Here is a 26,141-nt window from a genome sequence, read left to right on the forward strand (position 1 = left end):
CTGCCCAGAATTTGTTCCTAACCCTGGAGTCTGTGGGGGCTGGAGTTTGGCTGCTCAGCCAGTTGTTTTAAGCAGGGCTATCATTTGTGATTCTGCGTAATGACGGGCTTTCAGGGCACACCACGGGTGTGTCCCTCTGACACACAGGAGCTGGGATTTTCTCGTATTCGCTCCTCCTCCCTGTCTGCCTGTCCTCTCATTCTTCCTCCAGTTGTCTCCTCTCTCCGCCTTTTAACGGCTACACCTGCAGTGTTTTTGTTTGAACAGTGTGAACGCGTCGGGACGCTGTACACGCCGGACATGTGAGACCTGTGAGATCATGGACGGACTGGAATGAGAGTGCACGTGATATTCTGAAGCTGAAGCTAGCTGTACAGTAACTTAACTGTGTGCCGAGTGTCAGCTTGTATTTTTATGGTCCTCATTACAGCAATTCAACCAACTTCCTTGTTAAGCAAGGGTCACACTGTGTTTGCACTACACCAGTAGTAAATCTCATTATTGATTGAACACAAACCGAAGACGGGCATTCATTTCGCTAAAAGACTGTTGCCGTTGAGTTCTTGGAAATATTTTTTTACAATAATGTAAATGGATGTTCTTTTTATTTGTGATGAAGAGGCTCAGCTCCTCCTTTTTGACTGAAGTCAAAACCTTCATTTAATAAATAATGTTAATTGTGGTAACTTACATATGCTCTCATACTGATACTGAATCATTAGACTAGTCTATGGGGTTTTCTGTAACAAAACATTGGAAGCTTCATTGTATGTTTTAATGTTCTGTAATTGTTGGTTTGGCAAATGATACGTCTCACAAACTGAAAAAAAAACTTAGCCTTACTTATTGGGTATAATAATTTGTCTAAACTTAAAAACGTTCATGTATAGAATGAATTTGTAATCTAAGAGAAATTCGATTTGGAAAAGAAATTGTTAAAGCTCTGCTGTTACGTAAGCATGACCTGAAACCTACCATTGTTTCTAGGTTTACTACCTCCACCGTGCTTTCATGTACTTGAAATCACTGGTTAGTCACATTATTTGCCGGTTGCCTGCCCGTTTCCTTCCTCACTAAGAATAGTATGCCGGTGTCCTGCAGATTAGACAGCTGGCCCTGCAGGTCCATGCAATGTCTGCGTGAAGTGTGAGTGTGGGTGGGCATGTGTGCATGTGCACTCTCTCTGCAGCTATTGCACTGTGCCCACACTGCACACCACACGGGACAGGAGTGGCGTTGGTGGAGTTTCATGGTTTCAAGTCAGGATGGTAAAGACCATTTGGAAGCAGGCCAAGGCTAACACACACACATACACTGGGCCCAAATCTCTGTGTGACCATTCAAATGAGGCTGAGTCAGCAGAGAACTTGGCCAAGCCACAACAGCATTTTACCGTAGCTTTACCTCAGCTGTGTCTGTGTGTTTGTTTGTCTCTCTCTGTGATCATATTTCTGTCAGCTTTTACACTTTGGAAAGAAGTTTAAAGGTTAAGTCAATTTTGGAACCAGGTTAGGTTTGGGATTAAGCATTTAGTTGTGATTATAATGGTATGTGAATGCATCATGACGAGTGTTATTACAGCTATGCAAAGACAAACGCGCATGTGCAGACATAAGTATGCAGGCCTGCCACATTCACCACTGGCTAAGTCACTATAGTGGCCTCATTATATGCATTTGAATAAATAATTTTGGTCTCAATATTCAATGGCAACGAGACAAAGTCAATGTGCACAGTTTCAGTGAGTAGTCAACAGTAACTGTGTGTGTGTTGCTCATGACGGTAAGTGGCTTAGCAGTGTAATTCCAGGACTGTCCCATTAGTAGATACGATTTAGTGTTGCTGCTAATGGCCTTACAGTGGATTAATGGTTAATGCTCAGGCTTTCAGTTGCTATAGTCATTTGAAACACTCTCACAAGCAACTACAGCCACAAGAATGTTAGTGGTGGGATACACATAGCTATAGGGGCTGTGTGGTTCTGACTGCCTGTGGCAGAGAGACTTGGACTGTCTTGCTCCGTGCTCTCCAGCGCAGTGTCAACGTTTTGACAGAGTTGCAAAGAGCCGCTTTGTTATGCTGATGTATCTGATGTGTGCAGTCGGCGCTTCATCCCCTGGTTGAATTTCACGGCTCTGGTTGAGCTAACCTTCATGACACAAGATGCATTCAGTTCTAGTCTGCTGCTACGTTAAGGCGCCTTGGCTTCACTTTGTGTTTAGGATTGTAACTTAGACCTATTGGTATATTAGGGCTCTAATTACACTTTTATTTACTCTGTGTGTTTGTGGCCCAATGGCCTCGACCAGGTCAGATAAAGTAGCAGTCCCCGCCTGATCTGTCCGGGATTGAAAATTTGAAACTTTGGTGTGAGAGACAAATGAGAACAGCACGACGACGGAGTGAAGGGTTCCCATATTAGGACAGTTTCCAACACATGAGACAGGATATGACATGTTAAATCTCTCTGGAATGTATGACAATGGATTTGTAAAAGGTGGTTTTTTTTTTTTTTTCTTTCTTTTGGAGCGAAACGAGTCGCCCGAGATAACTTCACCACAGACGGCTCTGTTTGAGTATTCAAGGATAAAGCCGACATCACCCACATGCACTTGCCAACTTCATTTAGTCTTATAATGCCACATACACAATCACTGGTCCTTGTGCAAGTGCTAGCGCACACTCGGACGTAATACAGGAGTCTTTGTTCCCTCAGCCAGGCGGTGTGCCTGTGTGCGGGTGTGGATGGGAGATTTGATCTACATGAGTCAGTGAACTTTGAAGTAGAAAATGGTTTTTGCCCTGCATTGGAGATGAGCCACTTGCATGTCATGAAGTTATTAGGCATTTTCTGCTGAAGTAATCTTCACAAGATCCCTTTCTTTGCCCTGTTCCTGGAAGTCAGTGAAGACTTTGTCATAGTCTTAAATTGGGTTGGAGTTATCATTCCTCTGTAATTTAGGCTTAGGTCATCTGTGGCTTCTGTTGAGCTTGCATTTTTTTTCCAGGCTCTACTTTGATGATAAAAGTGAAACTTTTTCTGCTTTGGCGTTATCGCTGTGTCTTTCCTTTTTTATGCAGTGGCTTTTTCAAATGGTTGCACACTGTTTCCTTTAGTATTTGGCTATCATGATTTGTTGCTGTCATAGTTAACACTAAGTATGTATGTATGATAGTATATTCTTAAATGTAAGTACCTTTTATTCAGTGATGTCAGCTGTTTAAGTTTAGGATTGTAACCTGGGTTAACCTACTCCTCCTAGATGGCATCATCTGAATTAGAACATGCCTCCAAATGATGTCATTCTGAGACTGAAGATTAGGATGTCTGTTTTAAATGCATGTAATGTAGTCATTTGCTCTAGGTTATTGAAAGTTCAGAGCATAAAGTAAAGGTAATAATCCACTTCTTGTTTTCATGACCTTTCAGTCATGTCTAATATTTTATTAGTGATTATGACATCCAGGGGTATGAAGGGGTATAATTTTGTGTTACAGTTATAGAGGATGTACAGATTAAATGTCGCACATATAACTAACAGACCACACTACTAAAAGTTTTTTTGAGACTACGTTTAATAACGAATTTTAGGATTATTCTGCGTTGAACATGCTGAAAAAAACCCATTCCTGCCGGCACCCTTCCCTGCGGTGGCGAGAACAACCTCTCAACCTCTCAATTCAAAACACCTCAGGCTTTGCTGATGACTCTTCTTAATGCGCTTGCACCCGTCTCCCTCTTCCCTTCCTCACGCTTTCTAGTGTGCTAACAAGCACTGCGATCTGCAGCTGTTTGTCGTCATTTATCTCACTTTCTTTCTATTTTTAACCTGCGCAGCAGAAGGTGAAGAGACACACTTACAAAGTGGCAGCAGTTTGCTTCAACCCCTGTTCTGCCGATTGCTTGTCCCACCTTGAAATTAAAACGTATAGTCACCTTTCTTCAAGGCAGAGATCTGCTTCATGCCTCATTTCTGTGTTCTACATTTCTCTGCTCTTGCTTTATTATTTTGGTATTTCTCTATGTGCCCTCATTAATCTTCTCTGTCATCTCCTGCTTTGTAAACTCCATAGCAGCTTCCTTAGTGCTTTGCCACTGTGTTAATTTCGAGATGTGCAGTGTGCCAAGACTCCTCTTTTTATTTGTGCTCTTTTGGGGGATTCTGTCTGTCCTTTTAATAAAGTCCCGGTGTTGGTTGAATCCCTGCTGGTGTTGACCCTGTCCTGTCCTGTCCTATCCTCTGCTCTCAGCGTGTGAATGGAGCAGTGTGCGAGTACGGCCTCCCTGCTGGCCTCGGTGCGGGAGCAGGAGAGGCAGTTTGAGATGCTGAGCCGAGCTCTAGAGGAGGAGCGGAGGTCGTGTGCCGGCACCCTGCCCCGCCCCCTCCCCAACATGCAGGTAACATGGATTAAACCACCTTTTACCTACCCTAACTCACATTATTCCATCCATGGAGACTTTTAAAACGTCACCTGTCTGTATTTGCTGGATGTCAGGAGAAACTAAACCATACCTGGGGCCAAAAATACCTCCTGTGGGTTTTAGTTGATCAAGTTGGACTTTGACAAAAGAATTTAATTTATCTAAAACTTTGAAAGTCTAAATTTATTCCAGTGAAGCCTCCTCGAAGATGTAATTTACACCCCCTGTTGCGACTTACAGCTTTTAATCACACTTTTTCTTCCATCGTTTGTTTCAAACGGTACATGTCTCATTAAAAAGAAGTCTTCCCATCTTCATCACATTGCTCTACAAATAACACAGTGCAACCCATCCTGTTTGTCGTGGCTGTCTAATAGCATTTGCATGCAAAGAAATGTCTTTGTTGGCATATTTGCTTTTTCTGAACGTGGATTAAGCAAATGTAAATATTTTTGTTCTGCTAAAGTGTTTCCACCACCTCTAATTACTTTGATTCATATCAGGAAAAATGAATATCTCTGTCACTGAGAACAAAGTTTGTAAAGCAGTAAAGATGCAGTCAGACATGTCTGATCAGTGTTTATTTCTTGGTTTTCAAGTTTGTTTCATGGCTGAAGTCAGTTCTGCTGTTTTTTTTTGCCACACCTTGTTTAGCAGCCATGAATCAGGTACCTGGTTCAGAGATTGACGAGAGCTTCATGCTTGCACACACCCACACTCGCATTCTTTTGCTTCCACTTTGACAAGCTTGGTCATTAGTGTATATGAATAAACTAGCATGGACATGCTCACATTCTCATGACCTTGAGGCCACTTCTGACTAATAAACAGTTGGGGCTCTTCCACTCATTCACTTTCTTTCTGTCTGACCGTTGCTCAGATTCACTAATATTCACATTTGATTGCAAGAGTACTGATAAACAACAGGTGTACTGTATATGTTGTGTTAATGTGAGACTAAGAAAATGTTACTTGTTCTGGTTCTTATCTCTGCTATATGTGTTTACATAGCCCAAAGGCTTCAGCATGCCTCTGCCACTCTCACAGGCAACCAACACAACCTTTAGTCTGTACTGGCAGGTTCCCACATGCTCGCATCTGCCCTGCACTTTCTACTGTTCGCTCTGGCTGAGACTTGCACTAAAAAGTGGATTCGTTTTCTAAATTGGTGTCTTTCTTATGTGGTTGAGGAGGCTGAGTAGTACCTTACAAAAAAGGTTGTCCTTGCATCACCTGCAAGTAATATTTGGATTTGAACATATTGTATTTGCACTGTTAAGCAATATCCCCTCTGGCTCTGCCTCCTTTTATTCCCTCTGGCTCTGCCTCCTTAAGTGTTGGAGCTGAAAAGAAGTGGCAGTAAATGCACAGCATCCCCTGTGGCTGGAATGAAAAGTGCACCACACCCATCATCACACAAGCTGGTGGTGCTGATGCATGAGAGAAAGACATTTGTCTCTTATGTTTTTCTGTGTTATCCATTTCATGCGTTGATTTCATCATCAGAATTCATGCACATGGCTGTTGAACAAGTGTGTCTTCATTGTTTGTATTGTTGAGCGTGAGGAGTGCATGCATATAATCCTCTGTGTTCATAGTCTTGCTTACATACCTTGGGGTTCATAGTGTCTTTCTAACGGTCTGTGCAGACTTTCTTAGGGGAAAACCCCACAAACTATAGTGGTCAATAGTTACTGATTTTTACTTGATTTAGAAAAAGAGCAATAGGAGTTATGTTTTTGTCTGTGGCCTTTTAAGCAATCTTGGTAAAGCAATGCATGTCTGAAGAAAAGGTCTGTCTTTTTATACTTGTGACGATTAAATTTTATCTGCCAGTTGCATTAAATTGAAAGTTGATGGCAGCTGCTGCTTTCACTTTTTAACCAGCTCGGTGAGTTGTCAAGCGTGCTGAGTTAATGGTATGATGTGCACTATATACTGACAAAATGCCCTTTTCTGTACAGAACGGCCGTCTTCCCTGTGATGCAGACATAGAAAGGCTCACACTGAACGAGGGTTACATCAACGGGACACATCACGTAAGAATGTTTCTCAGACCTCTCTGTGTCAGCTGTTTTTTTTTCCTCATAGGTCATCTCTATGGGAAATGTGTGCTTAGAGTTTGGTATGTGTGTTTGAATGTAGTTTAGGATGGAGCCTGGTCAGCTGATGCAGGAGACGTACACGGTGGAGGAGCAACCCCAGGAGTCGCTACCTGTCATCTCTGTGGAGACAAGTGATGATGGGACCACAAGGCGAACTGAAACCACGGTAACATAAGATAGAAATACAGGAAACCCAGTAGATGCACAAATTACAATACTACTGTAAAAATAAGAATATTTAGTTTTTGTTTGAGATCTTGTTTCCTGCTTCTGCTCCTTAAGGTGAAAAAAGTAGTGAAGACCACCACCACTCGCACAGTCATTCCCTCTGTGTCAGATTCGCTTTCCCTCGATTTGGGGGGTTCAGTGAGCGGTATGGGGGGTTACACAGCACCTATGGATCGTGTTGGCAGACAGGGGCCTGGAGGAGGCATGCCAATGGATTACCCTACACACACTGTCCCTCGCAACTACCAATATGGACCTCCAGGGGGTTACGATGACTACCGTGTTCAAGTCCCAGTTGAGACTTACGCAAGCCTTAGCCGAGGTGCTCGCATGGATGATCGCTACAGGTAAAATAAAAATACAGTGACTCATACTGGGAAAGGCATTACCTTCGCAACCTCACAATCTAATCTTGCAAAATCTTTATATAACTCTCCTCAAGACCAGTCCATCCAGATGCCTACAGAACTCTGGATCCAAGCTACAGAGCCCCCAGCAGAAACCAGCTAGACCCCTATGCGGCTCAGCCACAGGTGTTTGACATTCATTGCATCCAGTCATTAATTTCCTTTCAGCATATTTATTTTACAATTGCTGACATTTAAAGGACATGTACAAACAGGGAGTTCAACCATTTCTTGCTTAACCTGTCTGTTCATAGGTTGGCCGCATGGGAAGTGCCATGGAGCTGTCCTCCATCCCACGGTTTGTGCCAGAGCCGTATGGTTTGGAGGACGATCAGCGTAGCATTGGCTACGATGAGTCTGACTATGGCATGGGACATCCAATGCACTACAGCACTGTGCCCCGGAATCACCACGCCTTTCCTGGGCTGCCACGCAGGACTGGGTAAGTTCTGTGAATCATGATTAGTAACATTTATTTAACATGTTTAGCATTTGTGCATTTGTGCATATGTAGGTTTCACTCTCTGGTTATGTTTAAGTGTGTCTATTGATAAATGCCAGTGTGTCATAAGGTGTATTCATTAGGCTTTTTGCCACTATTCTCAGGAGTTACGAGGGCACCTTAGATGGTGACATGAGTGGTGCGGGGGACATGTACTACTGGGGAGGAGGCGCACCTCTGGCCCAGGGAGAAAGAGGAAGCATGGCTTCATTGGACAGCACTCTGAAGAAAGGCTCTGGCTCAACAGGGTGGCGTAAACCAGAGCTGCCAGAGGTCATTGCCATGCTCAACTACAGGCTAGACCCTGTCAGGAGCAATGCAGCTGCATACCTGCAGCATCTCACCTATAAAAATGATAAAGTAAGTGATGAATGAATGAAATCAGTGACTTACACTAGACTGAGGAGTAGGAGTTAAATGTTTCAACATCTGATATAGTCACGTACTGTATGACTGACGTCGTATTCTTCAGTGAAAGAATTGAACAGCCTCAGAATTACTTTGTTACAAACTTTCTCGGTCTCACTTTTGCTTTCACTCTCAAATACTTAATTCATATTTATGATGTCGTCATATGATGCTAAGATGACACACAGCAGCATCTTTTCTTCGGCAGACAGCCTTTAACTTAAAATATGCATTTCTTTGTGTCTTTTCCTTGATGAGGCTGTGCGCATGAGGAGCAATGATTGATTTGAAGGATTTAGCGCGATTGCATGTGTTTTAATTTAAACTGTTTCATTGGTTCATTGTGACCTGTTGTGTAGATGCATTGGTCTAATATGATGAGGCTAAACATATTGGTGCCGTGAATCCCGTTAGCCCATAAAAATACATAAATTAGCCGCATCATTGTTTAAGCTACAGGGTTCGAAGCAGTAGTACATCAACTAATAATTTTATTAGGTATACCTATACAGTTTATGGAATATCACTGCCTTCAGACAAACCCTTCAGGGTCTTAGTATTTGTTGAAAACTGTCTTTGTTTAATGATGTGTAAGATTATTTCTGAACTGCTAGTAGGTTGTTCTCTAATACTCAGTGCTGATAAAAATAGTAAACTGCACTTGTGTGACCCTTTTGTTTTCCAGGTAAAGTCTGATGTGCGTCGTCTGAAAGGCATTCCAGCACTGGTTTCTATGCTAGACATTCCAAACAAAGAGGTTAGTTTTCTGCCCATGGAGTACTTTCTAGATTTTACTTTTACAGAGGTTTGTTATAATTGGACTAGGAGGGGGTAAAAGTGAAGCTTAAGGGATGTAGTGTATTCTTTACATAATACTGAGAGAGTTTATTGGTGTGAGGTGAACCGAACAAACACTAATACTGAAGGCGAGGTAGAAATAAGCATTACACACTTAGATTGGCTTTGGTTAAATCTTAGATCTCAACACTTGTGCTAAGTATATACATCTGGTCAATATTTTGTGTTTGTTTAATCGTGTATGATTGCCTTTCTTTTAGAACATGTGGTAGATTTTAGTTTGTATGTGTTCTACAATCAGTTACAAGTTGATAAAGGAGTGCAGGTCGAGGTTACATGCCTTCTAGTGAAAAGGTTGGCTGCAGCCACTTTCATGGGGATTCTAAATGCTCCATACACTCCCAGTGTGCATCTGTATGTAAAGCTATCGTAAACAATTACTGACTTGAATTGAATTACTAATTGTTATACTGTCTTAAATGTGTGTGAAATCAATTACTTTTAACTTGTGTTATAGGTTCAAAATGCAGCTTGTGGAGCACTTAAAAACATCTCATATGGCAGCGATAAAGACAACAAGATTGCCATTAAGAACTGTGATGGAGTGCCTGCTCTGATCAGGCTGCTGAGGAAGACCCATGAGCAGGAACTCACAGACACTATTACAGGTTCTTTGTGATCCCTATGCCAAAACTCTGTAAATAGAATAATGACCACAACCTCACCTTTTTTTTTTTTACTTTTTTTACTAAATTATTAACAAGATTAGTTTGCTAAACATTTGTTTAGCTAGTTGTCATAGCTGTTTTGAGGTTTAATATTAAGTATCCCTGTGTTAATTTCTGTTGATTATCCAGTTGAGGATCTGACTATGTTTGTGTACTCCTCATAAATGCATAACTATTACTTTTCCTCCTTTTTCCTAGCAACACTTTGGAACCTCTCATCCCATGACTTTGTCAAAATGGAGATTGTGGATCATGCGCTGCATGCTCTCTCTGACGAGGTCATGGTGCCCCATTCAGGCTGGGAGCAAGGGAACAACAGAGGAGGAGAGGAGAACTGCAAGCCAAGGCATCTTGAGTGGGAGACGGCCCTCACCAACACAACAGGCTGCCTCAGGTACGGAGCAAAAAAATAGACAGGATCAGAGAACGGATCAGGGCTCTTTCACTGCCATTATTATTATTTTGGCGTTATGTAAAGGGGGTATGGTATGTTGATGTAGCTAGAGGTGATGGTGATTGATCAGACTAGTTAAGCTGTGGGAGGATTGGAGTATAGATAAGTGGACAGAGCAGATAAGCAGAAAATACTTAAAAAAGAGTACACTATATATAGTTCACTCTACAAAGAAGTGTCTTTCTCAATCGGACAAAAAATCCAGAGGACACATCATCAGAGTAGAAAAACCTTCATAAATCGCACAAAGAACTCTCAAATCACATGTAAACAGGATATCATTATTTTTAAAGAGAGCTCATTAAATGTTTGTCAGGGTTTAAGGTCAGGGTTTGTTGCAGAGATCGGCATCCTCACAGTAGGATCAAATCATGTTGATGAAACAAATGTGAAGGTTTCCAGACCACGGTTGACCAGAGTTCAGTGAAACATTGACTTGGACAGTGTAAACTGTGTTTTAGCCTTTGGTTTGTTATCTATGCATTCCTTCTGACCGCGGGATTAATTGCAAGGTTCACTGAGTTTTGTACATTTTTCTCATTAGATTATTATACAGGCTATTTGAATCACTACATCTTTTATACATGCGTATAAGATGCATATCGGTCTTAATCTTCTCCATGCTGCAAAAAACCTTTTGTATTTCAGGTCTTCATACACAATTAAATTTTTTTTGTGTTCCATTTGTGAGCGGTGGGGAAACTGAGTTCCTTAGCAATGACGTAAGCCTTTTAGCCAACAGCAGTTTGGGGGCAGTTTATTGTCACTAATCTGATTTGGGGCAAATGACTGAGACTGCTCCCTCTCCTTACAGATGTTGACTGTGATGCACAGCTCAGTAGCTAACTAAAGTAATGATAGAAATGTTGGTCAGAACTTCTGTATGTTTGTTAACAATAACAACATCACAGTATACTGCCTCATAAACTCTGTTTAACCTGCATTACCCAACCCCTTTTTTCACATAATTCACCTTGTTACAAAAATGAACTGACTGTTATTCATGGTACTGATTCACCCCACAGTGGCCTCTTGTGGAGAATAGTTGGTACTTTAAAGATCAATTTCAGTAAATGTTCTTTTTTAAAATGTTAAGAAACAACTTGAACTCTGTGCTGCAGCTCTGATTTCATTTAGTTAGTTTTTTTAATACATAAAAAATCTTGGCCAGCTGCAGCATGTAAATGAACTTCCTGAGCTTTTCACTGAAGTGAAATCGGTGCCCCCTGCTGTGCAGTGGAATGTGTCCTGTTATTGTGTCAGAGGGCGTGTCTGTCACTTGGACAAACAGGCCAGTGCAAAAGACCAAGGCTGAAAATCATTCCAGTGTTTTCACCTTCATGCTCCTTCCTTTTCCTTCTCTTGCTCATGTGCGTTAGTGAATGAGTAGCTGACTTGGTGTCAATTTTCTATCCATCCAGTTCACTTACTTCAATATGGAGTGACAGAGCTATTGATGAAATTAGTTCAGAGACCAGTAACTCAATCTTCACAAAGTGTACTGGTCTATTCATACAGTTCTTTAAGGGTGTTGTGTGCCAAAATCCTTCAGCAATGAGCCTTTTCACCTTTTAAAATGCTTCATTCACACCCCTAATTCTTGTCCCTCTTCTTTTTAACTAAAGAAATGTGAGTTCAGAGCGGAGTGAAGCTCGAAGAAAACTGAGAGAGTGCACAGGATTGGTCGATTCACTCATGTACATCGTCCAGTCCCAGATTGATTGCAAAGATGTAGATAATAAGGTTTGTATAAAAGTGTGAGGCTTATCACAAGATTTATTAAGAGAATTGTGACAGGAGAGCAAAATGTGTGCTGTCAGTAGGTGACCTAATATACTGTATCTAATGTTTTGTTTCCCATATTTTATTTCTTCATCCCCCAGTTGATAGAGAACAGTGTGTGTCTGCTGAGGAACTTGTCCTACCAGGTGCACCGTGAAATTCCTGGTTTTGAGCGGTTTGTGGAGAACAGTCCCATGAGCCAGGCCCCCGGCTCCTCCAGTCAGAAGGGTAGCTGCTTCAGCTCCCGCAAGAGCAAAGGTCTGTGCCAGAAAGTGCGAAGAGCTATGTGAAAATTACACTATTCAGATTGATTAAGATGTCTAACTAGGTTAGTGCAGTTACTGATACTAAGACCAAAACACACTAGAACCAAGAAAACCACTCGCTTAAGCCAGAATGTTAACTATTTCCCCAACTGAGATGTTCAGCCTCTGTCCAGCTGCTCTGTTTGTGTTTCACTGAGAGTATTGATTTTTCTCGCCACGCCTCCCTCCTACATCTACTACAGATTTGCCAATGGTATTATGAAACCGTCTTGCTTCCACATTTTTCTCAATGAGACAAATATTCTCCCTCCTTAATGCTTTTCTCTATATGGGCTTTGAGGAAGTAATACATTTGACCCGAGTATGTTTTGACAGCATACTCTTGACAAACAAGTCAAAGAAGTGATTTTGTACTGATGAAATATTTATTTTCTTTTGAAAACCAACTGCTCTGTCAGTGTCCTTAACAGAGCAGATAAATATCTTTGATAACTGCAGGTCAACACAAAGTTTACCAGAAACAATCACTGAACAAAACATTATAAATCTAAAGTTCTTTGAGCTGTTGTAGCCTTTGATTTGCTTCATATCACTTTTCTGATTCCGTGTGGTGGCTGTGATCGTGTGTTTACTGAGTGACTCAATTGTGGCTGCTTCCCTCATTTAAAATGCTTTCTCTTCCTCCGGTTCTGCATTTCCCTCCCTCTTCGCCCCTTGTTTTTCTCTCCTCCCTTCCCTTTCTTCCTCCCCTTTTTTGCACTGGGCTACAGATGAGTGGTTTTCTAAAGGTAAGTTCTCTAGAATAACAGCACTTTGCTACTACTGCCAGTTGACTTAATGTTCACACTCAAGACCCTTTAGTTGAACTAACTGAAGTATTATTGCTGTACTAATGTGCATGTCTCATTTTTAATACTCTCAGGTATATAGTAATATTTTGTGGTTTTGATGTTGATGTTTGTTTCCAGGTAAAAAAGAATCAGATGCAACTGCAGACACAATAGACATTCCAAAGAGGACCACACCAGCTAAAGGTAATCACTGGCTAATCGCTGTCGCTGTATTTCATGCACAATATTTATAGGTTGTATGTGCATAATATATCTATATATTTATTTATTTGCCATAATTCTGTCCTGCTGCCTTAACTTACTTCTCCACAATCCCCCCTTCCTCCGCCCCCAACTCCCTGTCCTTTCCCTCTCCCATGCAGGCTATGAGCTATTGTACCAGCCGGAGGTTGTTCACATTTACATCGCTCTGCTCAAGGAGTCTAAGAATCCCACTGTGCTGGAAGCCTCAGCTGGAGCCATTCAGAACCTCTGTGCCGGCCGCTGGATTGTAAGTGACCACCTATCTATTATGATCCTTTTCCATTACCCAGAATCACCTCTTGTGTTTAGAAAAAAAACAGTTGAGCAACTGTGATGACAGATTGTGGGAATGTGGTCAAACATTTTGAGCAGGGTCCAGGAGAAGTTCTGTACTTTAATAATAATTTTTGTCAGGGTTCTACAATCAATTGTTTTAAATTGAAAACACAAATGATACATGTTAAATAATTAACCACATTATTTTATTTACCATCTAACACATTTATACTCCCTGTAACCTAGTTTAAAATTGTCCTCAGCTCAGTATCCTTTATACAGTATGTGACACACATTAATCACAATATAAATTAAATTCCTGCATTTAATAACTTGTGTGTGTCTGTCTTTGCTTAGTACGGGCGATACATCCGTGCCTTGGTGCGCCAGGAAAAAGGTCTACAAATGATAACTGAGCTGCTGGGCCATGGCAATGACCGAGTGGTTCGAGCCATGTCTGGAGCCCTCCGCAACCTGGCCATTGATCCACGCAACAGAGATCTACTAGGTGAAACTTAGCTTTGTCCCCAAATCATATTATTACAGTAAAATGCAAGTCCAAAAGGCTGTTTAGTTCAAGAGAATAATCTCAATATTCAAATGTACTTCAGTGTTTGACCCCTTTTCTTTTGCCAATATGTTGACAGGTAAACACACAGTGCCTAACCTGGTGGCGAACCTTCCTGGTGGTCAGCATCAGCCAACACGAGCAATGTCAGAAGAGACAGTGGTCTCAGTATTGAGCACGCTGCATGAGGTGCTGGGTTCCAGTTTAGAATCAGCCAAGATCCTTAGGACCTCACAGGGAATTGAGAGACTTGTGCTTATAAACAAAGATGGGTAAGAAATGGTAGATTTGTGTTATTTGCTTTTTGTGGGATGAGTCTAGAATTATGCGCGCTGATCATTTGAAGCCTGAACTGTTTCTCTAATCTCCTTGGTGCAGTAATCGTTCCGAACGGGAGGTCCGTGGAGCAGGCCTGGTGCTGCAGACAGTGTGGGGTTACAAGGAGCTGCGGCGTACTTTGGAGAAGGACGGCTGGAAGAAGACAGACTTTGTTGTCAACCTAAACCCCCCCACCAACCATCCCAGAACCAATGGAGGATATGAGGACAGCACCCTGCCACTGCTAGACAAAGGTCAGGAAGCTAAAGTGTGGAGCACTGCAAGATTAAACGACTCCGTCATTTCGGTAGTGAAGGCAGTGTCATCTGTGTTGTTGTTTTGTTTTTACGTCAGCATAAGGGAATTAATTATTCAGTATTTGTTTGACAATTAAAACACAATAAGGAAAAAGACTTAACATACAAACAGTTAAAAATGTTGATGCATATTCTTTTCTTTTTATTAACAGGTGGCAATAGGGACCGGGAATTGATTCCAATGAATGACATGGGACCAGGTACGTGTGACAGCAGAAGAATGCACGAAGAGCATCACAGATTTTTACTGAAGCAACTCTTTGAAATTATCTTGAATATCTGTACAGACACCTACTCCACACTGGACGAGAGAGGGAGAAGGAACACTCTGGATAACACACTCGAACCTGCTGACAAAGATCCAATACAGGTGAACACTGGTGCACACATACACACACGCCCCACAACCTTGCATGATTGCAACTTAATAACCATTCTTTAAAATGAATATGCCTACCATACCACCACCTGGTGATGTTAGTATTGTGGCAGACATAAGACAGCATATCACTCCTGACTTCTCACAGCGGGGTGTAATGCCATAACCTGCATTAAATTGTTGCCATACCAGGCTCTGTCTACCACAACATTAAAACCATCAGCTGGTGCTACTGCCATGGCTGATTAGTATAAACTCTACATACTTAGCTAAGACAACCATTTACTGTAGAGCAGTTCTTTCTAAAACATAATAAATCTTTCCCTCCTATGTGAAAGTCACAGCAGAGGACACCAGTGGGGAGTGTCTTTATCATCATTAAACTAAATTGAATTGGATGTTGTTTTACAGTACACGCCCATTATATTTATAGAGAAAGCGCTTTCGTTCTGAGCCTTTATATTTCACAGGGATACTTAGATCATTCAGATCTAATTTCTAGCAAATATGGTAACTGTGTGAGGAGACTTGCTCTCACACACACCCACAGGCAGCATGTTGACGCATGTCTTGTTGACGCACTCTGGTTGTGTCTTGCACATAATTTCTCACCAGTGTTTTTCCTCCCAAAATGACCTAACATTAAACTAACATTTTGTAAACCTTTTTTTCCTCTCTTAACTGATGCCTAATTTTCCTCCACCTCTACCCTATATTTCTGTTTCTCTTCCTTCTCACATTTATTTTTTTACTTAAATGGTTTCCGTGCTGTGTTTTTCTTCTGGTTTTCTCTCTCTCTCTATGTCTCTCTATCTCTGTCTCTCAGGGTGGGATGTATGGGGAGAGGCAGGCCTCTTTGCCTCTAATGGATTCTTACGATGGTTAGGCTACACCCATTGTCACACTGCATGTCAGAGCATGGTATGTGTGTCCCACCAGCTGCTCCTCTCAGCTCACTGCATGGCCTAACATCGTAGATTGACAGTGTTGTCAATGTGCCTCAGTTTTATTGTGTTCAGACCTTGTTTTGCCTTTTAAGGCTGATGAAATGTCACTGATTATGATTTGTTGATTTCTTCTGCACAGTTTTTTGTCAAATTTGTGGTGACTATGTTGCCCGCAGCTACATGTCTTTATTGTATTTTTTGTTCCAATCCCTCTGCTGTGAATCAAAATGTGATTCTTTTGTCCTAGGCATGAACGCCTTACAGTAGCTGGTTTATATCACAAATTCCCATACCTGTACCTCTTCTTCCTTCTGCAGAAAAATTGATTGTGTGCATCACAAGACGACAGCCTCCTCCCACCTACTGTCCTTGCTGAACTGACTATGTGGGGGCCACTACACTACCGATGACTCTTTTGCCCCTCTTCACTTCATTTGCAGCTTTTCTTCTTTCTCTTTGCATTCCTCTAGAACAGCTTACATTACAATGAAGCCAAATGGAAACCTAATATGGATCTACAATACCTGTGGACAACTAGATGTGACACTATAACTTAATGACCTAAAAACACTTAAATACTGTGGTGACAACATTAAATCATCATGCAAGAACAATGACATGCCTGCACAACACTAATGCTGTCAAAAAGCAGGGACTGTGGGTTTTAATTTAAAGACTGTAGTTCTCATCATGTTGTAAAGTTCTGAGTTTAATTAAACAAATGAAAAGTAACTGTTGGTATCAGAACACTACTATTACAGTACACTCTGCTTCTGCTTATAGAAACTGAAGGGGTCTATTTTCCCCCCCCATACTCTGATTGTTGATGTTACAAGAATAATATGTAATCTCCTGCCAGTGAGAACAACGCTTGAGCTGATCAGATACTTGCTTCTGTTATGGTAGTGGCTTTTTTTATTTGCTTTGCTCTGTACCACAGTAATGTACGTGCCAAATGGCACTGCTACTGCCACGACTGCCAAAACTGACTCTACACACTCAACTGTTTTACAACAACTACATTAAAAATGATTATATCTAGCTTAATTTTCTATGAAATCCGTGTCGAAAGATCCTCGCTGAGATGCATGGGGATTCTGCATTTCTGTATTTGATGGTGATCCATAAATGGAAAGGTGACAGACACATCAGTTCTTCCTCACCTCAATCAATTGGACAGTATAAATTGTGCTGTGTTTCTTTTTGTTAAATATATGTCATGGGATTCAGTGAATGCATTTCCTTTTATCTGCAGGTCTATTATCTTATGAATGTGTACATACATGCTTAGATTGTCTTTACCAGTGGGCTAACTGGAGTGCCTCACTCTTTCAGAATCTGTTTGATGGATGTATCCAGCATGAGGTGGCTAGTATAAAGAAGTCAGCAGTGCTCACCTCTGAAAGATAACTCAATGTGTGGACTTTGTAAGAGTTGATTTTACTTTTTAGTATTGGTTCCTATGAGGTATAAACATTTTGAGTTCTGCATAATTTTTGCAATACAAACCTGGTACAGACTAGTACAAAGGAGATAACACTACTGTTGGATATTACCTGTTTCTTTAGTACGCTGCTTGTTCTGTAGAAAAATGGATATTCTTAGTGCAGAGTGAGATGTAGATATGATGATGATTAAAAGAAGCACTAGGGGTTATAATGTGTATTTTTCTTACTTTTTTATAACCTTTCTTTTGATTTCCATAGCAATTGGAACTTAAAAGAGAAATCTTAATTTTCGTAGTGACACGTTGCCTTCAAGAATGGACTCACTAAAAGAGGCAAATAGAGAAAAGCAAGGATTTGTTAGAAATCTGTGAGGAGGCATAGAGCAGAATTTGCTATTGGATAGTGGAGAGAAACAGCACATTTAAACTATATATATATACACACACAGAGACGAGGATATTTGTTAATTACAATGGTTTTATGTATTTTTTTATATTGATTTGGGTTACATTGCTTTTGGGTGCTTGGGGTGAATGCATATGCAATCATTGTTTTATGTTTGGATTGAAAATGCTACTTAAGTTAGCTAAACAAAATCCTCCCAACACAGTCCTCATATACTGGAACACTAATGGAAAAGAATATTAGATTTTGAAAAACACCATAATCTTTTGCCTTGGCTAAAAGTTGCACATTTATCATCTTATAAAAGAATTATGTAACTAGCAATACTGTTTTTAATAAAATTATTTGGTCACAGCATTTGTTTGCTTTTTGGACCATGATGACATTGTTTTATGATGTAGAAAAGCATTTGTCGTGTTAACCTGGCTGTTAGTCGTGTCCTGTGTCGTTTCATATTTCATCCTGCAGGTGGCGCTGTCAGCGCCTACACAAGAGTAGAGTTGTCCAACATGTAGTACCTTGATATTTGGAGTTAAAAGCCTTTGCTGTGCTTTAAAATGAAGTGTAGTTGTGAAAAAAATTCTACGTCTGCAAAGGAGGATCATCGGCAAGTATGATTTTCAAGCTAGGCAATTTTAACCGTCTTGTCCAAACGTAAGTGTAGCTGGCGTCGGTGAAGATTCTGTCATCTAAATGAGGTCTTGACATGACTAAAGTTCAGTCATGTCAAGCGGACGACGGCTTTCAGTAGAAACGTTTCCCACCAGTGGACTACGGATAAGGTCGCTGCCTTTGTCCGTATTGCTAAAAGGCGTCAAACAGGCTAAAGTTGCACCCACTGTAATAAAATGAAGCTCCTGCTCAACGTTGCACGAGCGCGTGCCAGTTTCTCCACGTGCTGCGTAGCTACCAGCTGCACTTTCACTGTAGCTAATTTCGTGCTAAGCTGTTCCCGATCTATGATTATGTCGCCGAGAGCAACTCTACACATATTACGAGCGTTTTCTGTAGAAAACGCGTTCTAACGCTGGTTAAAGTGCTAAATTACAAAAAAAAAAAACATTACAGGCAATTTGATCTGCAGGTGCTAATGGAGCCGTAAGGTATTTTTGTAAGTGAGAGCTAAAAGTTTGACAGGCAACAGTTAAGTTGACGTAATTTTTAAAAATCCTATTCTTTTACGTTTTGTTCTTTTTTATCCCAGTTCCCACGTGGACATGCGGAGGTACCGGTGGCCAGGATACGAGACGCAGCTCCTTAAAGAACTGCAGAGACAACAGAACGCCACCCAGTTCTGTGACACGCTCTTACAAACGGAGGGCAAGTATTAGCCGCGTGGCTAATGCTAGCGTAGCTCTACTTAAAAAACAAAAAGTAATGATGGTGTCCTCTGTTTTGTGAAGGTATCTCCGTTCCGGCCCATAGTTGCGTCCTCGCGGCTCTCAGCCCGTACCTGTCCCGGAAACTGTCCGCCTCGCCGTCGCCCGCGCCGGGACAGAAACGTCTGCTGCAGCTGCAGCCTGTGAAGGCCGGGACGCTGCTGAAGCTGGTTGGTCTGCTGTACTCTGGGAGCCTGCAGGTGGACGGGGACGAGGAGCAAAGGGATGTGCTGGCTGTGGCCCACGTCTTCGGCATCAAAGAGCTCGCGGGAGGAGGCGAAGGTGGGACGATGGAGGAAGAGTTCCGGGAGAAGATGCGGCTCCTCGGGAGCTTCAGAGAGAACAGCAGTCGCGCAGGAGGCGAAAGCAGGAAGATGCAGGACGCAGAGGTTCAGGTTGAGATGGCAGGAAGTGGAGATGTGGATTCTCCAAATTGTATGGCGACAGGCCATTGTTTCACTTCAGGCTGTGCTCCATCTGTATTTCACCGCGTGGAGGTTCCGAGCGTGTCGCGACCCCAAAGCATCACGACGGATGAGGAGTTTGGCTTCAGTTCTGGTCCAATCGCTCCTATCGTGACCTACCGAGCACTGAATGATGCGACGGCCACATCAGGCCGACCCACAACTTCAGCTTCGCCCAGCAACACAATGACCTTCGCACATTCCCGCGGTGACGACACAAACCCCACTGAAGAACAAACACAGCAACGCTCCGAGGAGCATTGTGAAAGCCTGCAAGAAAAGGAGGAGAACACAGGACTGGAAGGAAAAAGAATTGGACCAACGCTTGACAGCAGAGAAGCTACAGACGGGCCACGTCGAGCCAAGAACGTGGAAAGTGGAAATTCTACAGAAAAGAGGAATCCACGTTCGAATGTAGGAAAGAACCTGGCCAATATGAAACAAATGCAGATGTTAGAGACCACCCAGATTTCCATTAAGGTATGGACGTACTCTGAGATCACTTCAAGTAAATGTGTTGGTTTGAGGTGGAACTCTCTCCCCTCTGTAGGTGAAGCTTAGGAGGAGGACTAAAGGAGAAGTCTGGGAGGTGGTAAGCCAGCAGGATGCAGAGGAGACCTTGACAGTTCTGGCCTCCCACAAAAAGGTAGATGATCTTAGCCATGAACTAACTCATTCAAGCAGTTTAATTAGATTAGATTAAGTGTTGTGGAGTTGTAGGAGTTACGGTTCTTTTTTTAACCTAAAACTGCCGACTGTTTAATACTTAATTACTTAAATTTAATCTAATTTACTTTAAGTAACTTTATTTCCCTCACACTGCTTTTCCAAGTGTTCCAAATACAACATAATGACAAATCTGTCATGTTTACTGACTTAAGTTTAATTTGGCTCAATTCATTTCACTACAAAGATGTAATTAATCTTGTGTAGGATGGGTTCAACCGCAAAAGGCTGCAGAAGAACCTGCCGCCCTGCATTGTGGAGCCAGATATTCTGAATCTACCCCCTCACCCAAACACTTGTTGTGGCTGCCAGACACCTTCTTGTGACTTCAACCTAAATCAAAAAGATGATCTTGCTTCAACGTCATGTGCCCAGCATCAGGAGTCTGATGAGCAGATAGAAAAACTACTGGAGGACATAATGATGGGCCTCAACATCCTGCCCAACGTGGAGAAGGAGGTCAGGAAGTCTCACGACCCTGAACAGGGCCTTGTCGGAGCGCTGACCTCGGGTCAGGTCCCTGCGACACTGAACATGCCAGAATGCGGCCAAGTGCGTCCTGCTGTCAGTGTGCCAGGCTGCACCTTTTGCCAGGATCTGGGGACAAGCAGTTGCCATTCAGTATCAGCAACGGGTACGAAACCATCTTTGGAAAGTAAGGTGTTTTCGTCGCACATTCAACACATCCAGTAGGATTCACATATTGTTGTAAGAATATGTGTCTAAAAGAAGCTTTTTTAAGAATTGGTGCAGATGTAAGCAGGTAGTTAAATGTTTATTTCTCTTCATTCTATACTCAATTCGTATTTTGTCTTACCAGCTCCCTAACTGGAGCATCACCCGTCTGCCCACAATCTACACGTCCGTTTCCTGCTACCTTTGTGCTAAAACCTAGCACCTCTGCATTATTTGATTATGATGCACTGATGTGCACCATCTTTCACCCACTGTGCATCTATCTGTTGTTGTTCGACAGCTCCGAAGCCGCCTGACAGCAGCCTATCAGTGATACAGCTGGACAGCGTACAGCAGCTGCAGTGCATTGCAGACGGGACATGTTGTGAGAGCGCGTCACTGTCCAAGAGTCAAGAATGTCTTCATGAAGAATCCAGAACAAAATCAGTCACACATCAGGAAGCACCTGGACAAGACACTGAGCACATCCAACATGTAGATCATGTACCTACGACTGAGACGCAGTCTGAGTATAGTGTCGTCTTATCTTGGATGAATGAGATGCAGATTCCTCCATGTCTTTCTCCTCTAGGCCCATGCCAGCAACAGGCCTCTCTACATGAGCGACCGTGGCTCACAGAAAACCCTGGATGCCTACGGCTTCCTCCTGGTGCCATCACTCGCATGAAAAAGCGAGAGCCTTGCACTATGAAGCACTTGGAAAAGAGAGGAACAATATCTGGATGGCAACAAGATGGAGCAGAACCAAACTCAGAGCCCAGGAAGATAGTGGAGAGTTTAAGGTGTAAACAGGCCGGCACATCAGGAGAACCTGTAGCGTCGAAAAGGAGGAAGAGAAAGTACACAAGCCGTCTGCAGGACACTGCTCCTCCTTTAGCGTACAAAGGTGTGCCTGTCAGTGATGGAACAAAATATGTCAAAATGAGCAGTTGCTCTGTCAGCTTGTCAACCAACAATATATTGGCCAAAAGAAGAGAGAGAGGGCGATCAGCTCTCTGAATATTCCATCTAGATTGAAAAGGAAGGCACATCCACTGTCGCACACAGCAGAAAGGCTGAAAGAGAAGACAAAGGAGCCCACAAGGAACACAGACCGAACTCAGTCCAGGACCAGGGCTTTGATGAAGAAGGGATCAGTATGTGACGCACAGCCTGCACCTCTGGTGCCTGTAGCCTGCAGAGCTTCAACTGTAAATAATTCCCCACTTATCAAACGAAAACGTGGAAGACCACCAAAAGTTAAGGTGGTAGACCTTCCTCCTACAAGCAACAATGCTGCTCTTGTTCATGAGAAGAACAATAGTGGTCAAAATCACAACAGCCCAGTGTTTCTGAGTAATGTAAGCCAAGAAATGGCTTCACTGCGGGATCAGGAACAGCCACTGAAGAATCAAGATGAAGGTAATGTGTCTGTTTTTAGCATCAAGGCTGATTGATGCATTCTGAAGAATTAATGTGCATTTTACAATGAATTAGAAAAAAACGCAATTCAGAAACCTTAAAGAATTGAGTTTAATGGGTGAGTGATTAATTGAGTTTCAATCCATTTTTCAGTACTTTTTTTACTTGCTTCAAATACGGTACTTTTACTTTTTTAACTCTACTCAATCTAACAAATAATAATCTGCAGATCGTTCATACCAGTTTTACTTAGTGTTAGTCAAGTGTCTGCAAAATCATGCCTCAAAATTTAGTGTCACAGAAATAATTAAAAAAAAGCTTAGAAAAGCTGTCAAGTAAATCCAGTTGTGTAATATTTAAAATGCTTTTTTAATGTGGTTTTTAGATATTTGCAAGTACAGCACAATAATATCAAAAAGAATTAAGCTTGTGACTAGTGGTTCAGTTCCCTGTTACACTGGATAATCTGATGTACTTTCTTTTTTTTTTTTGTTTTTACTAGTAAAATCCTGCGATGCAGCAGGATCAAGTGCAATACTTGCTGAATTGGTAGATGCTGGGGGACAGAGCAGGACCACAGGCAGCGATAAAGAAGAGGAGGAAGTGGAGGTGGATGTTCTGCTCTCCTCTCCACACAGAACACCTCCGGTGACTGCACTGACCATGGTGATACCTCCGGATGAAGAGGAGGAGGAGGAGGAGGAGGAGGAGGAAATGATTGAGATTGATGTGACTGGAGATGAGTTAGAGTAACCTTTTGTACTAATATCCAATCCACAGTGTTTACAAGTTGGGAAAAAAAAGTTGTTAATGTTTAACTTTTGAATACGTTGAAGCACTTAAATTGCAATGAGTCAAAAGAAATTATTTTTTTTACGCCCTTAATGCAATTTATTATGTAAGTTCCAAATTTTTGGTTTATAAAGAACAGTGTGTTTTCATGCCAGTGTTCCGTTTTGACTGCAATAACTGCATAGATTCAGGCGGCGGCCTCTAGGGGGCGCGCTGCGTCTGTCTCCTGCTTGAATCCAACTTTATTGACAGCGGAAGTTCGGGAGAAAACGGTACACACGTGTTTACTTGTAGATTTGAAGGTTACTGAAGCGGTGATACGTTCTGAATCCTCGGTACGTTATAGAGCTCCACCAGAACGGAGTGGTTGAGGTTATAGGTTGTGTGGAAGTCGCCCAACAGCAGATATGGATCCCATGAAGGCGCAGCAGCTGGCAGCGGAGCTGGAGGTGGAGATGATGGCTGATATGTACAACCGGTAAAGCCAACTCAAGCTAACAGCGTGAATAGACGTCTGTGTGTTTCCAGTAGGCTACTGTCTGAGATTGCCTTAGACTTTGCGTTAGTGAGAGGGTACTTTTAAATATATTTTGATGTTACCTGTACGTTCTGACAGAGATCACCCTCCTGCTAGCTAACGTTGGCTACTGTTCATAGCTGTAGTATGTACATGTGTAGGTCCATTCATGCTATGTCGCCGCAGTTCCTACAGTCTTTAGTTTCAGTGGAGTAACGAGTAAATGTATATTACTATACAATCTTTGTCTACTATGATACAAAGCAGTAGGAACCTAGTCTTTCTCTATTAGTCTTATTAAACAGCTTGTTATAACACATCCGCACACACTTGTATCCTGTAAAGAAATTCTTCCTATTACTGAGTTCAATAAAATCAATAAAAAAATACGACGACCATAACACCCCCGTGAAATGAAATTCTGATACTATATACAATGCTCTCATCGTAATTACAACATTTGAGATGAGCTATAAATGAAGACTAAAACAAATATTATATAACAAAATTACATTGTGGGTTGTAGGTTTAGTCAAATTGATGTATGTTTACAGTAATTGGTCCTTTACAACAAGTTATAGTGTATAGTGTATATTTCACAGAAATATTAATGTACATGATATTTGCCATTAATGCCACACAAAGAAACCTTGTGCCCCAAGGTTAAATGTGAGTACACATTTTTTATTGTCACTTCCTTGTTCAGCTTAGTATCAACAGTAACAAAAATTTTAATAAATGAATGAAAATAAATTGACAAGTCTATGGACTAAATAATATAGTGATTAGTGGTCAGTGCTTGCTGACATGCAGCCTTTCCTTGCATTAGGATTTGAGTTACAAAACCACTAAACAAAACTGAAATTCAGAAAGTTGCTATAGGTCCCTAGTACTATAGAACTACCAAACCTAGTCAATTTCCTTCTTTTTATTATTTATTGTTTGTCAAAAAAATATAGATTTATGTTAATCAAAATTAAAGCCTAATTATTTGGCCCAGGACCTTCTAGAACGTTACAATACCTTTAGCAGCTTTTTTAGGGCCTACAATTAATAAAAAAATATAAATAGATCTGCAGGTGTGTCACTTTCATCAGTATATCCATAAAATATGATGTGGAGTGTAACTGACAAAGTGATATACTTGGTCAATCATTATCACCCAGTGAGTTCTTCAGAAGCAGCTCTGTGCAGGTGGTGACCAGGTGACTCTGACATATGAATGTCTTTATTATCTAAAGAAGTGATGATGTGTTTAGAACAGATGCTTTGATCATACTGATTTTTGGACCTTCTTTTACATTTCTTATGCATTCAATGAATATTCTCCCATCCCCAGAATGACCAACGCTTGCCACAGGAAGTGCGTACCGCCACATTACAAGGAGGCAGAGCTGACGAAAGGCGAGAGTGTTTGCCTGGACCGCTGTGTAGCCAAATACCTGGACCTTCACGAGAGGCTGGGACGTAAACTAACAGAGCTGTCGGTCCAGGACGAGGAAATGATGAGGAAAGCGGCTGTCGGCAGCGGGTAGAGAAACTGAAAACTGAAACCTAATGAGGGAACTGCAAAGTTGTGGTGTGGGGGTCAGCATACATGGTTTCTCTAAGATGCAAGACAGTTTTTTTTATTTTTAAACTTATGCTTAGGTAAATAATACACAGAGTGGATGCTGTTGAGGGTCCAATGACTTCTGCCGTTTCTGCTGCAACAGAGGATGATCCAAAGCTTGGAAATGGACAAAGAAGCGGAGCTCTGAGTGAACTTGGTGTCTTGAACCCCCACTAAGATCTGGGGCAACATTATCTCCAGGTCACTTAGTTGTTGGAGTACATAATCTCAAATGCTGCATTACGTCTTTGTAGTAATCAGAGACCTGGCAGCAGATGAAACTTTGATTCTAAGGTGACAATATGTGATGTTGAAATAGATCCATTTTGTTTATTATTACAATAATAGATGCCATGCACTGAGTTATGTACACTAGCATAGTGTGAGTCATCATTTGGCTCACACAAACATGTTCCTCATTTTCAGGAAGTATTAAAATGATTCTGATTGAATGGACGTGTGTTGGTCGCGTGAACTTTGCTCGTTTGTCAGTGTTGAGTGTTATGGTGGATGTCATTGAACCCACTTTTGTTCCCGTCACGGCCCCTGTGTTAACGCTGTCGCAGACTTGTTTCTGCGTACTGACACATGCCGCGCTGTTTGTTTTTATTAATTTCTAGAAATAAACATCTTACCATCATGAGCATTGGTTTATTTTATGTATTTTTTTTAAACATTTTAGTAAACGGGGGCCGGGTTTT

At 41.7% G+C, this 26,141-nt stretch overlaps 3 protein-coding genes across 14 annotated transcripts in view; all 3 read left to right on the forward strand.

The window, feature by feature from the left end:
• The window catches only part of ctnnd1 (catenin (cadherin-associated protein), delta 1), a 19,831-nt gene extending 1,623 nt beyond the window's left edge, over positions 1-18,208 (forward strand). For 5 of the 10 annotated variants that reach the window (XM_029162826.3, XM_029162810.3, XM_055514160.1 and 2 more), the window contains exons 2-22: positions 6,388-6,462; positions 6,569-6,694; positions 6,811-7,103; positions 7,199-7,289; positions 7,418-7,605; positions 7,770-8,025; positions 8,759-8,830; positions 9,389-9,539; positions 9,798-9,993; positions 11,679-11,796; positions 11,937-12,093; positions 12,872-12,889; positions 13,070-13,135; positions 13,315-13,442; positions 13,829-13,979; positions 14,119-14,311; positions 14,418-14,611; positions 14,827-14,874; positions 14,962-15,044; positions 15,880-15,934; positions 16,318-18,208. In XM_029162826.3, the coding sequence (XP_029018659.1) occupies positions 6,575-6,694; positions 6,811-7,103; positions 7,199-7,289; positions 7,418-7,605; positions 7,770-8,025; positions 8,759-8,830; positions 9,389-9,539; positions 9,798-9,993; positions 11,679-11,796; positions 11,937-12,093; positions 12,872-12,889; positions 13,070-13,135; positions 13,315-13,442; positions 13,829-13,979; positions 14,119-14,311; positions 14,418-14,611; positions 14,827-14,874; positions 14,962-15,044; positions 15,880-15,934; positions 16,318-16,376 (2,637 nt within the window). In that variant the 5' untranslated portion in view covers positions 6,388-6,462; positions 6,569-6,574 and the 3' untranslated portion in view covers positions 16,377-18,208. Of the gene's footprint in view, positions 1-4,251; positions 4,400-6,387; positions 6,463-6,568; positions 6,695-6,810; positions 7,104-7,198; positions 7,290-7,417; positions 7,606-7,769; positions 8,026-8,758; positions 8,831-9,388; positions 9,540-9,797; positions 9,994-11,678; positions 11,797-11,936; positions 12,094-12,871; positions 12,890-13,069; positions 13,136-13,314; positions 13,443-13,828; positions 13,980-14,118; positions 14,312-14,417; positions 14,612-14,826; positions 14,875-14,961; positions 15,045-15,879; positions 15,975-16,317 lie in introns of all 10 variants that reach the window. The other 5 variants (XM_029162776.3, XM_029162769.3, XM_029162792.3 and 2 more) reach the window with 4 other exon arrangements.
• Positions 18,209-18,266: 58 nt separating this feature from the next.
• Positions 18,267-21,934, forward strand: LOC114862494 (translocase of inner mitochondrial membrane 10 homolog (yeast)). Of its 2 annotated transcripts, none has more exons than XM_029162885.3 (7): positions 18,267-18,460; positions 19,058-19,173; positions 19,257-20,176; positions 20,247-20,342; positions 20,630-21,077; positions 21,399-21,601; positions 21,690-21,934. In XM_029162885.3, exons 1-7 carry the CDS (start codon positions 18,411-18,413, stop codon positions 21,783-21,785), a joined length of 1,929 nt encoding a protein of 642 aa, XP_029018718.1. In that variant the 5' UTR covers positions 18,267-18,410; the 3' UTR covers positions 21,786-21,934. The 2 variants fall into 2 exon arrangements, with proteins under 2 accessions (XP_029018718.1, XP_029018728.1); XM_029162895.3 differs by having other exon boundaries at positions 21,399-21,592.
• Positions 21,935-22,121: 187 nt separating this feature from the next.
• timm10 (translocase of inner mitochondrial membrane 10 homolog (yeast)) lies at positions 22,122-26,083 on the forward strand. Of its 2 annotated transcripts, XM_041072546.2 has the most exons (3): positions 22,128-22,519; positions 23,022-23,789; positions 25,168-26,083. In XM_041072546.2, the coding sequence occupies exons 2-3, from the start codon at positions 23,719-23,721 to the stop codon at positions 25,361-25,363; spliced, it is 267 nt and encodes an 88-aa protein (XP_040928480.1). In that variant the 5' UTR covers positions 22,128-22,519; positions 23,022-23,718; the 3' UTR covers positions 25,364-26,083. The 2 variants fall into 2 exon arrangements, with proteins under 2 accessions (XP_055370375.1, XP_040928480.1); XM_055514400.1 differs by lacking the exon at positions 25,168-26,083 and having other exon boundaries at positions 22,122-22,519; positions 23,022-23,723.
• The last annotated feature ends 58 nt before the right edge of the window (positions 26,084-26,141 follow it).

Source organism: Betta splendens, chromosome 1, assembly GCF_900634795.4.
Source record: "Betta splendens chromosome 1, fBetSpl5.4, whole genome shotgun sequence".
Classification (NCBI taxonomy): Eukaryota; Metazoa; Chordata; class Actinopteri; order Anabantiformes; family Osphronemidae; genus Betta; species Betta splendens.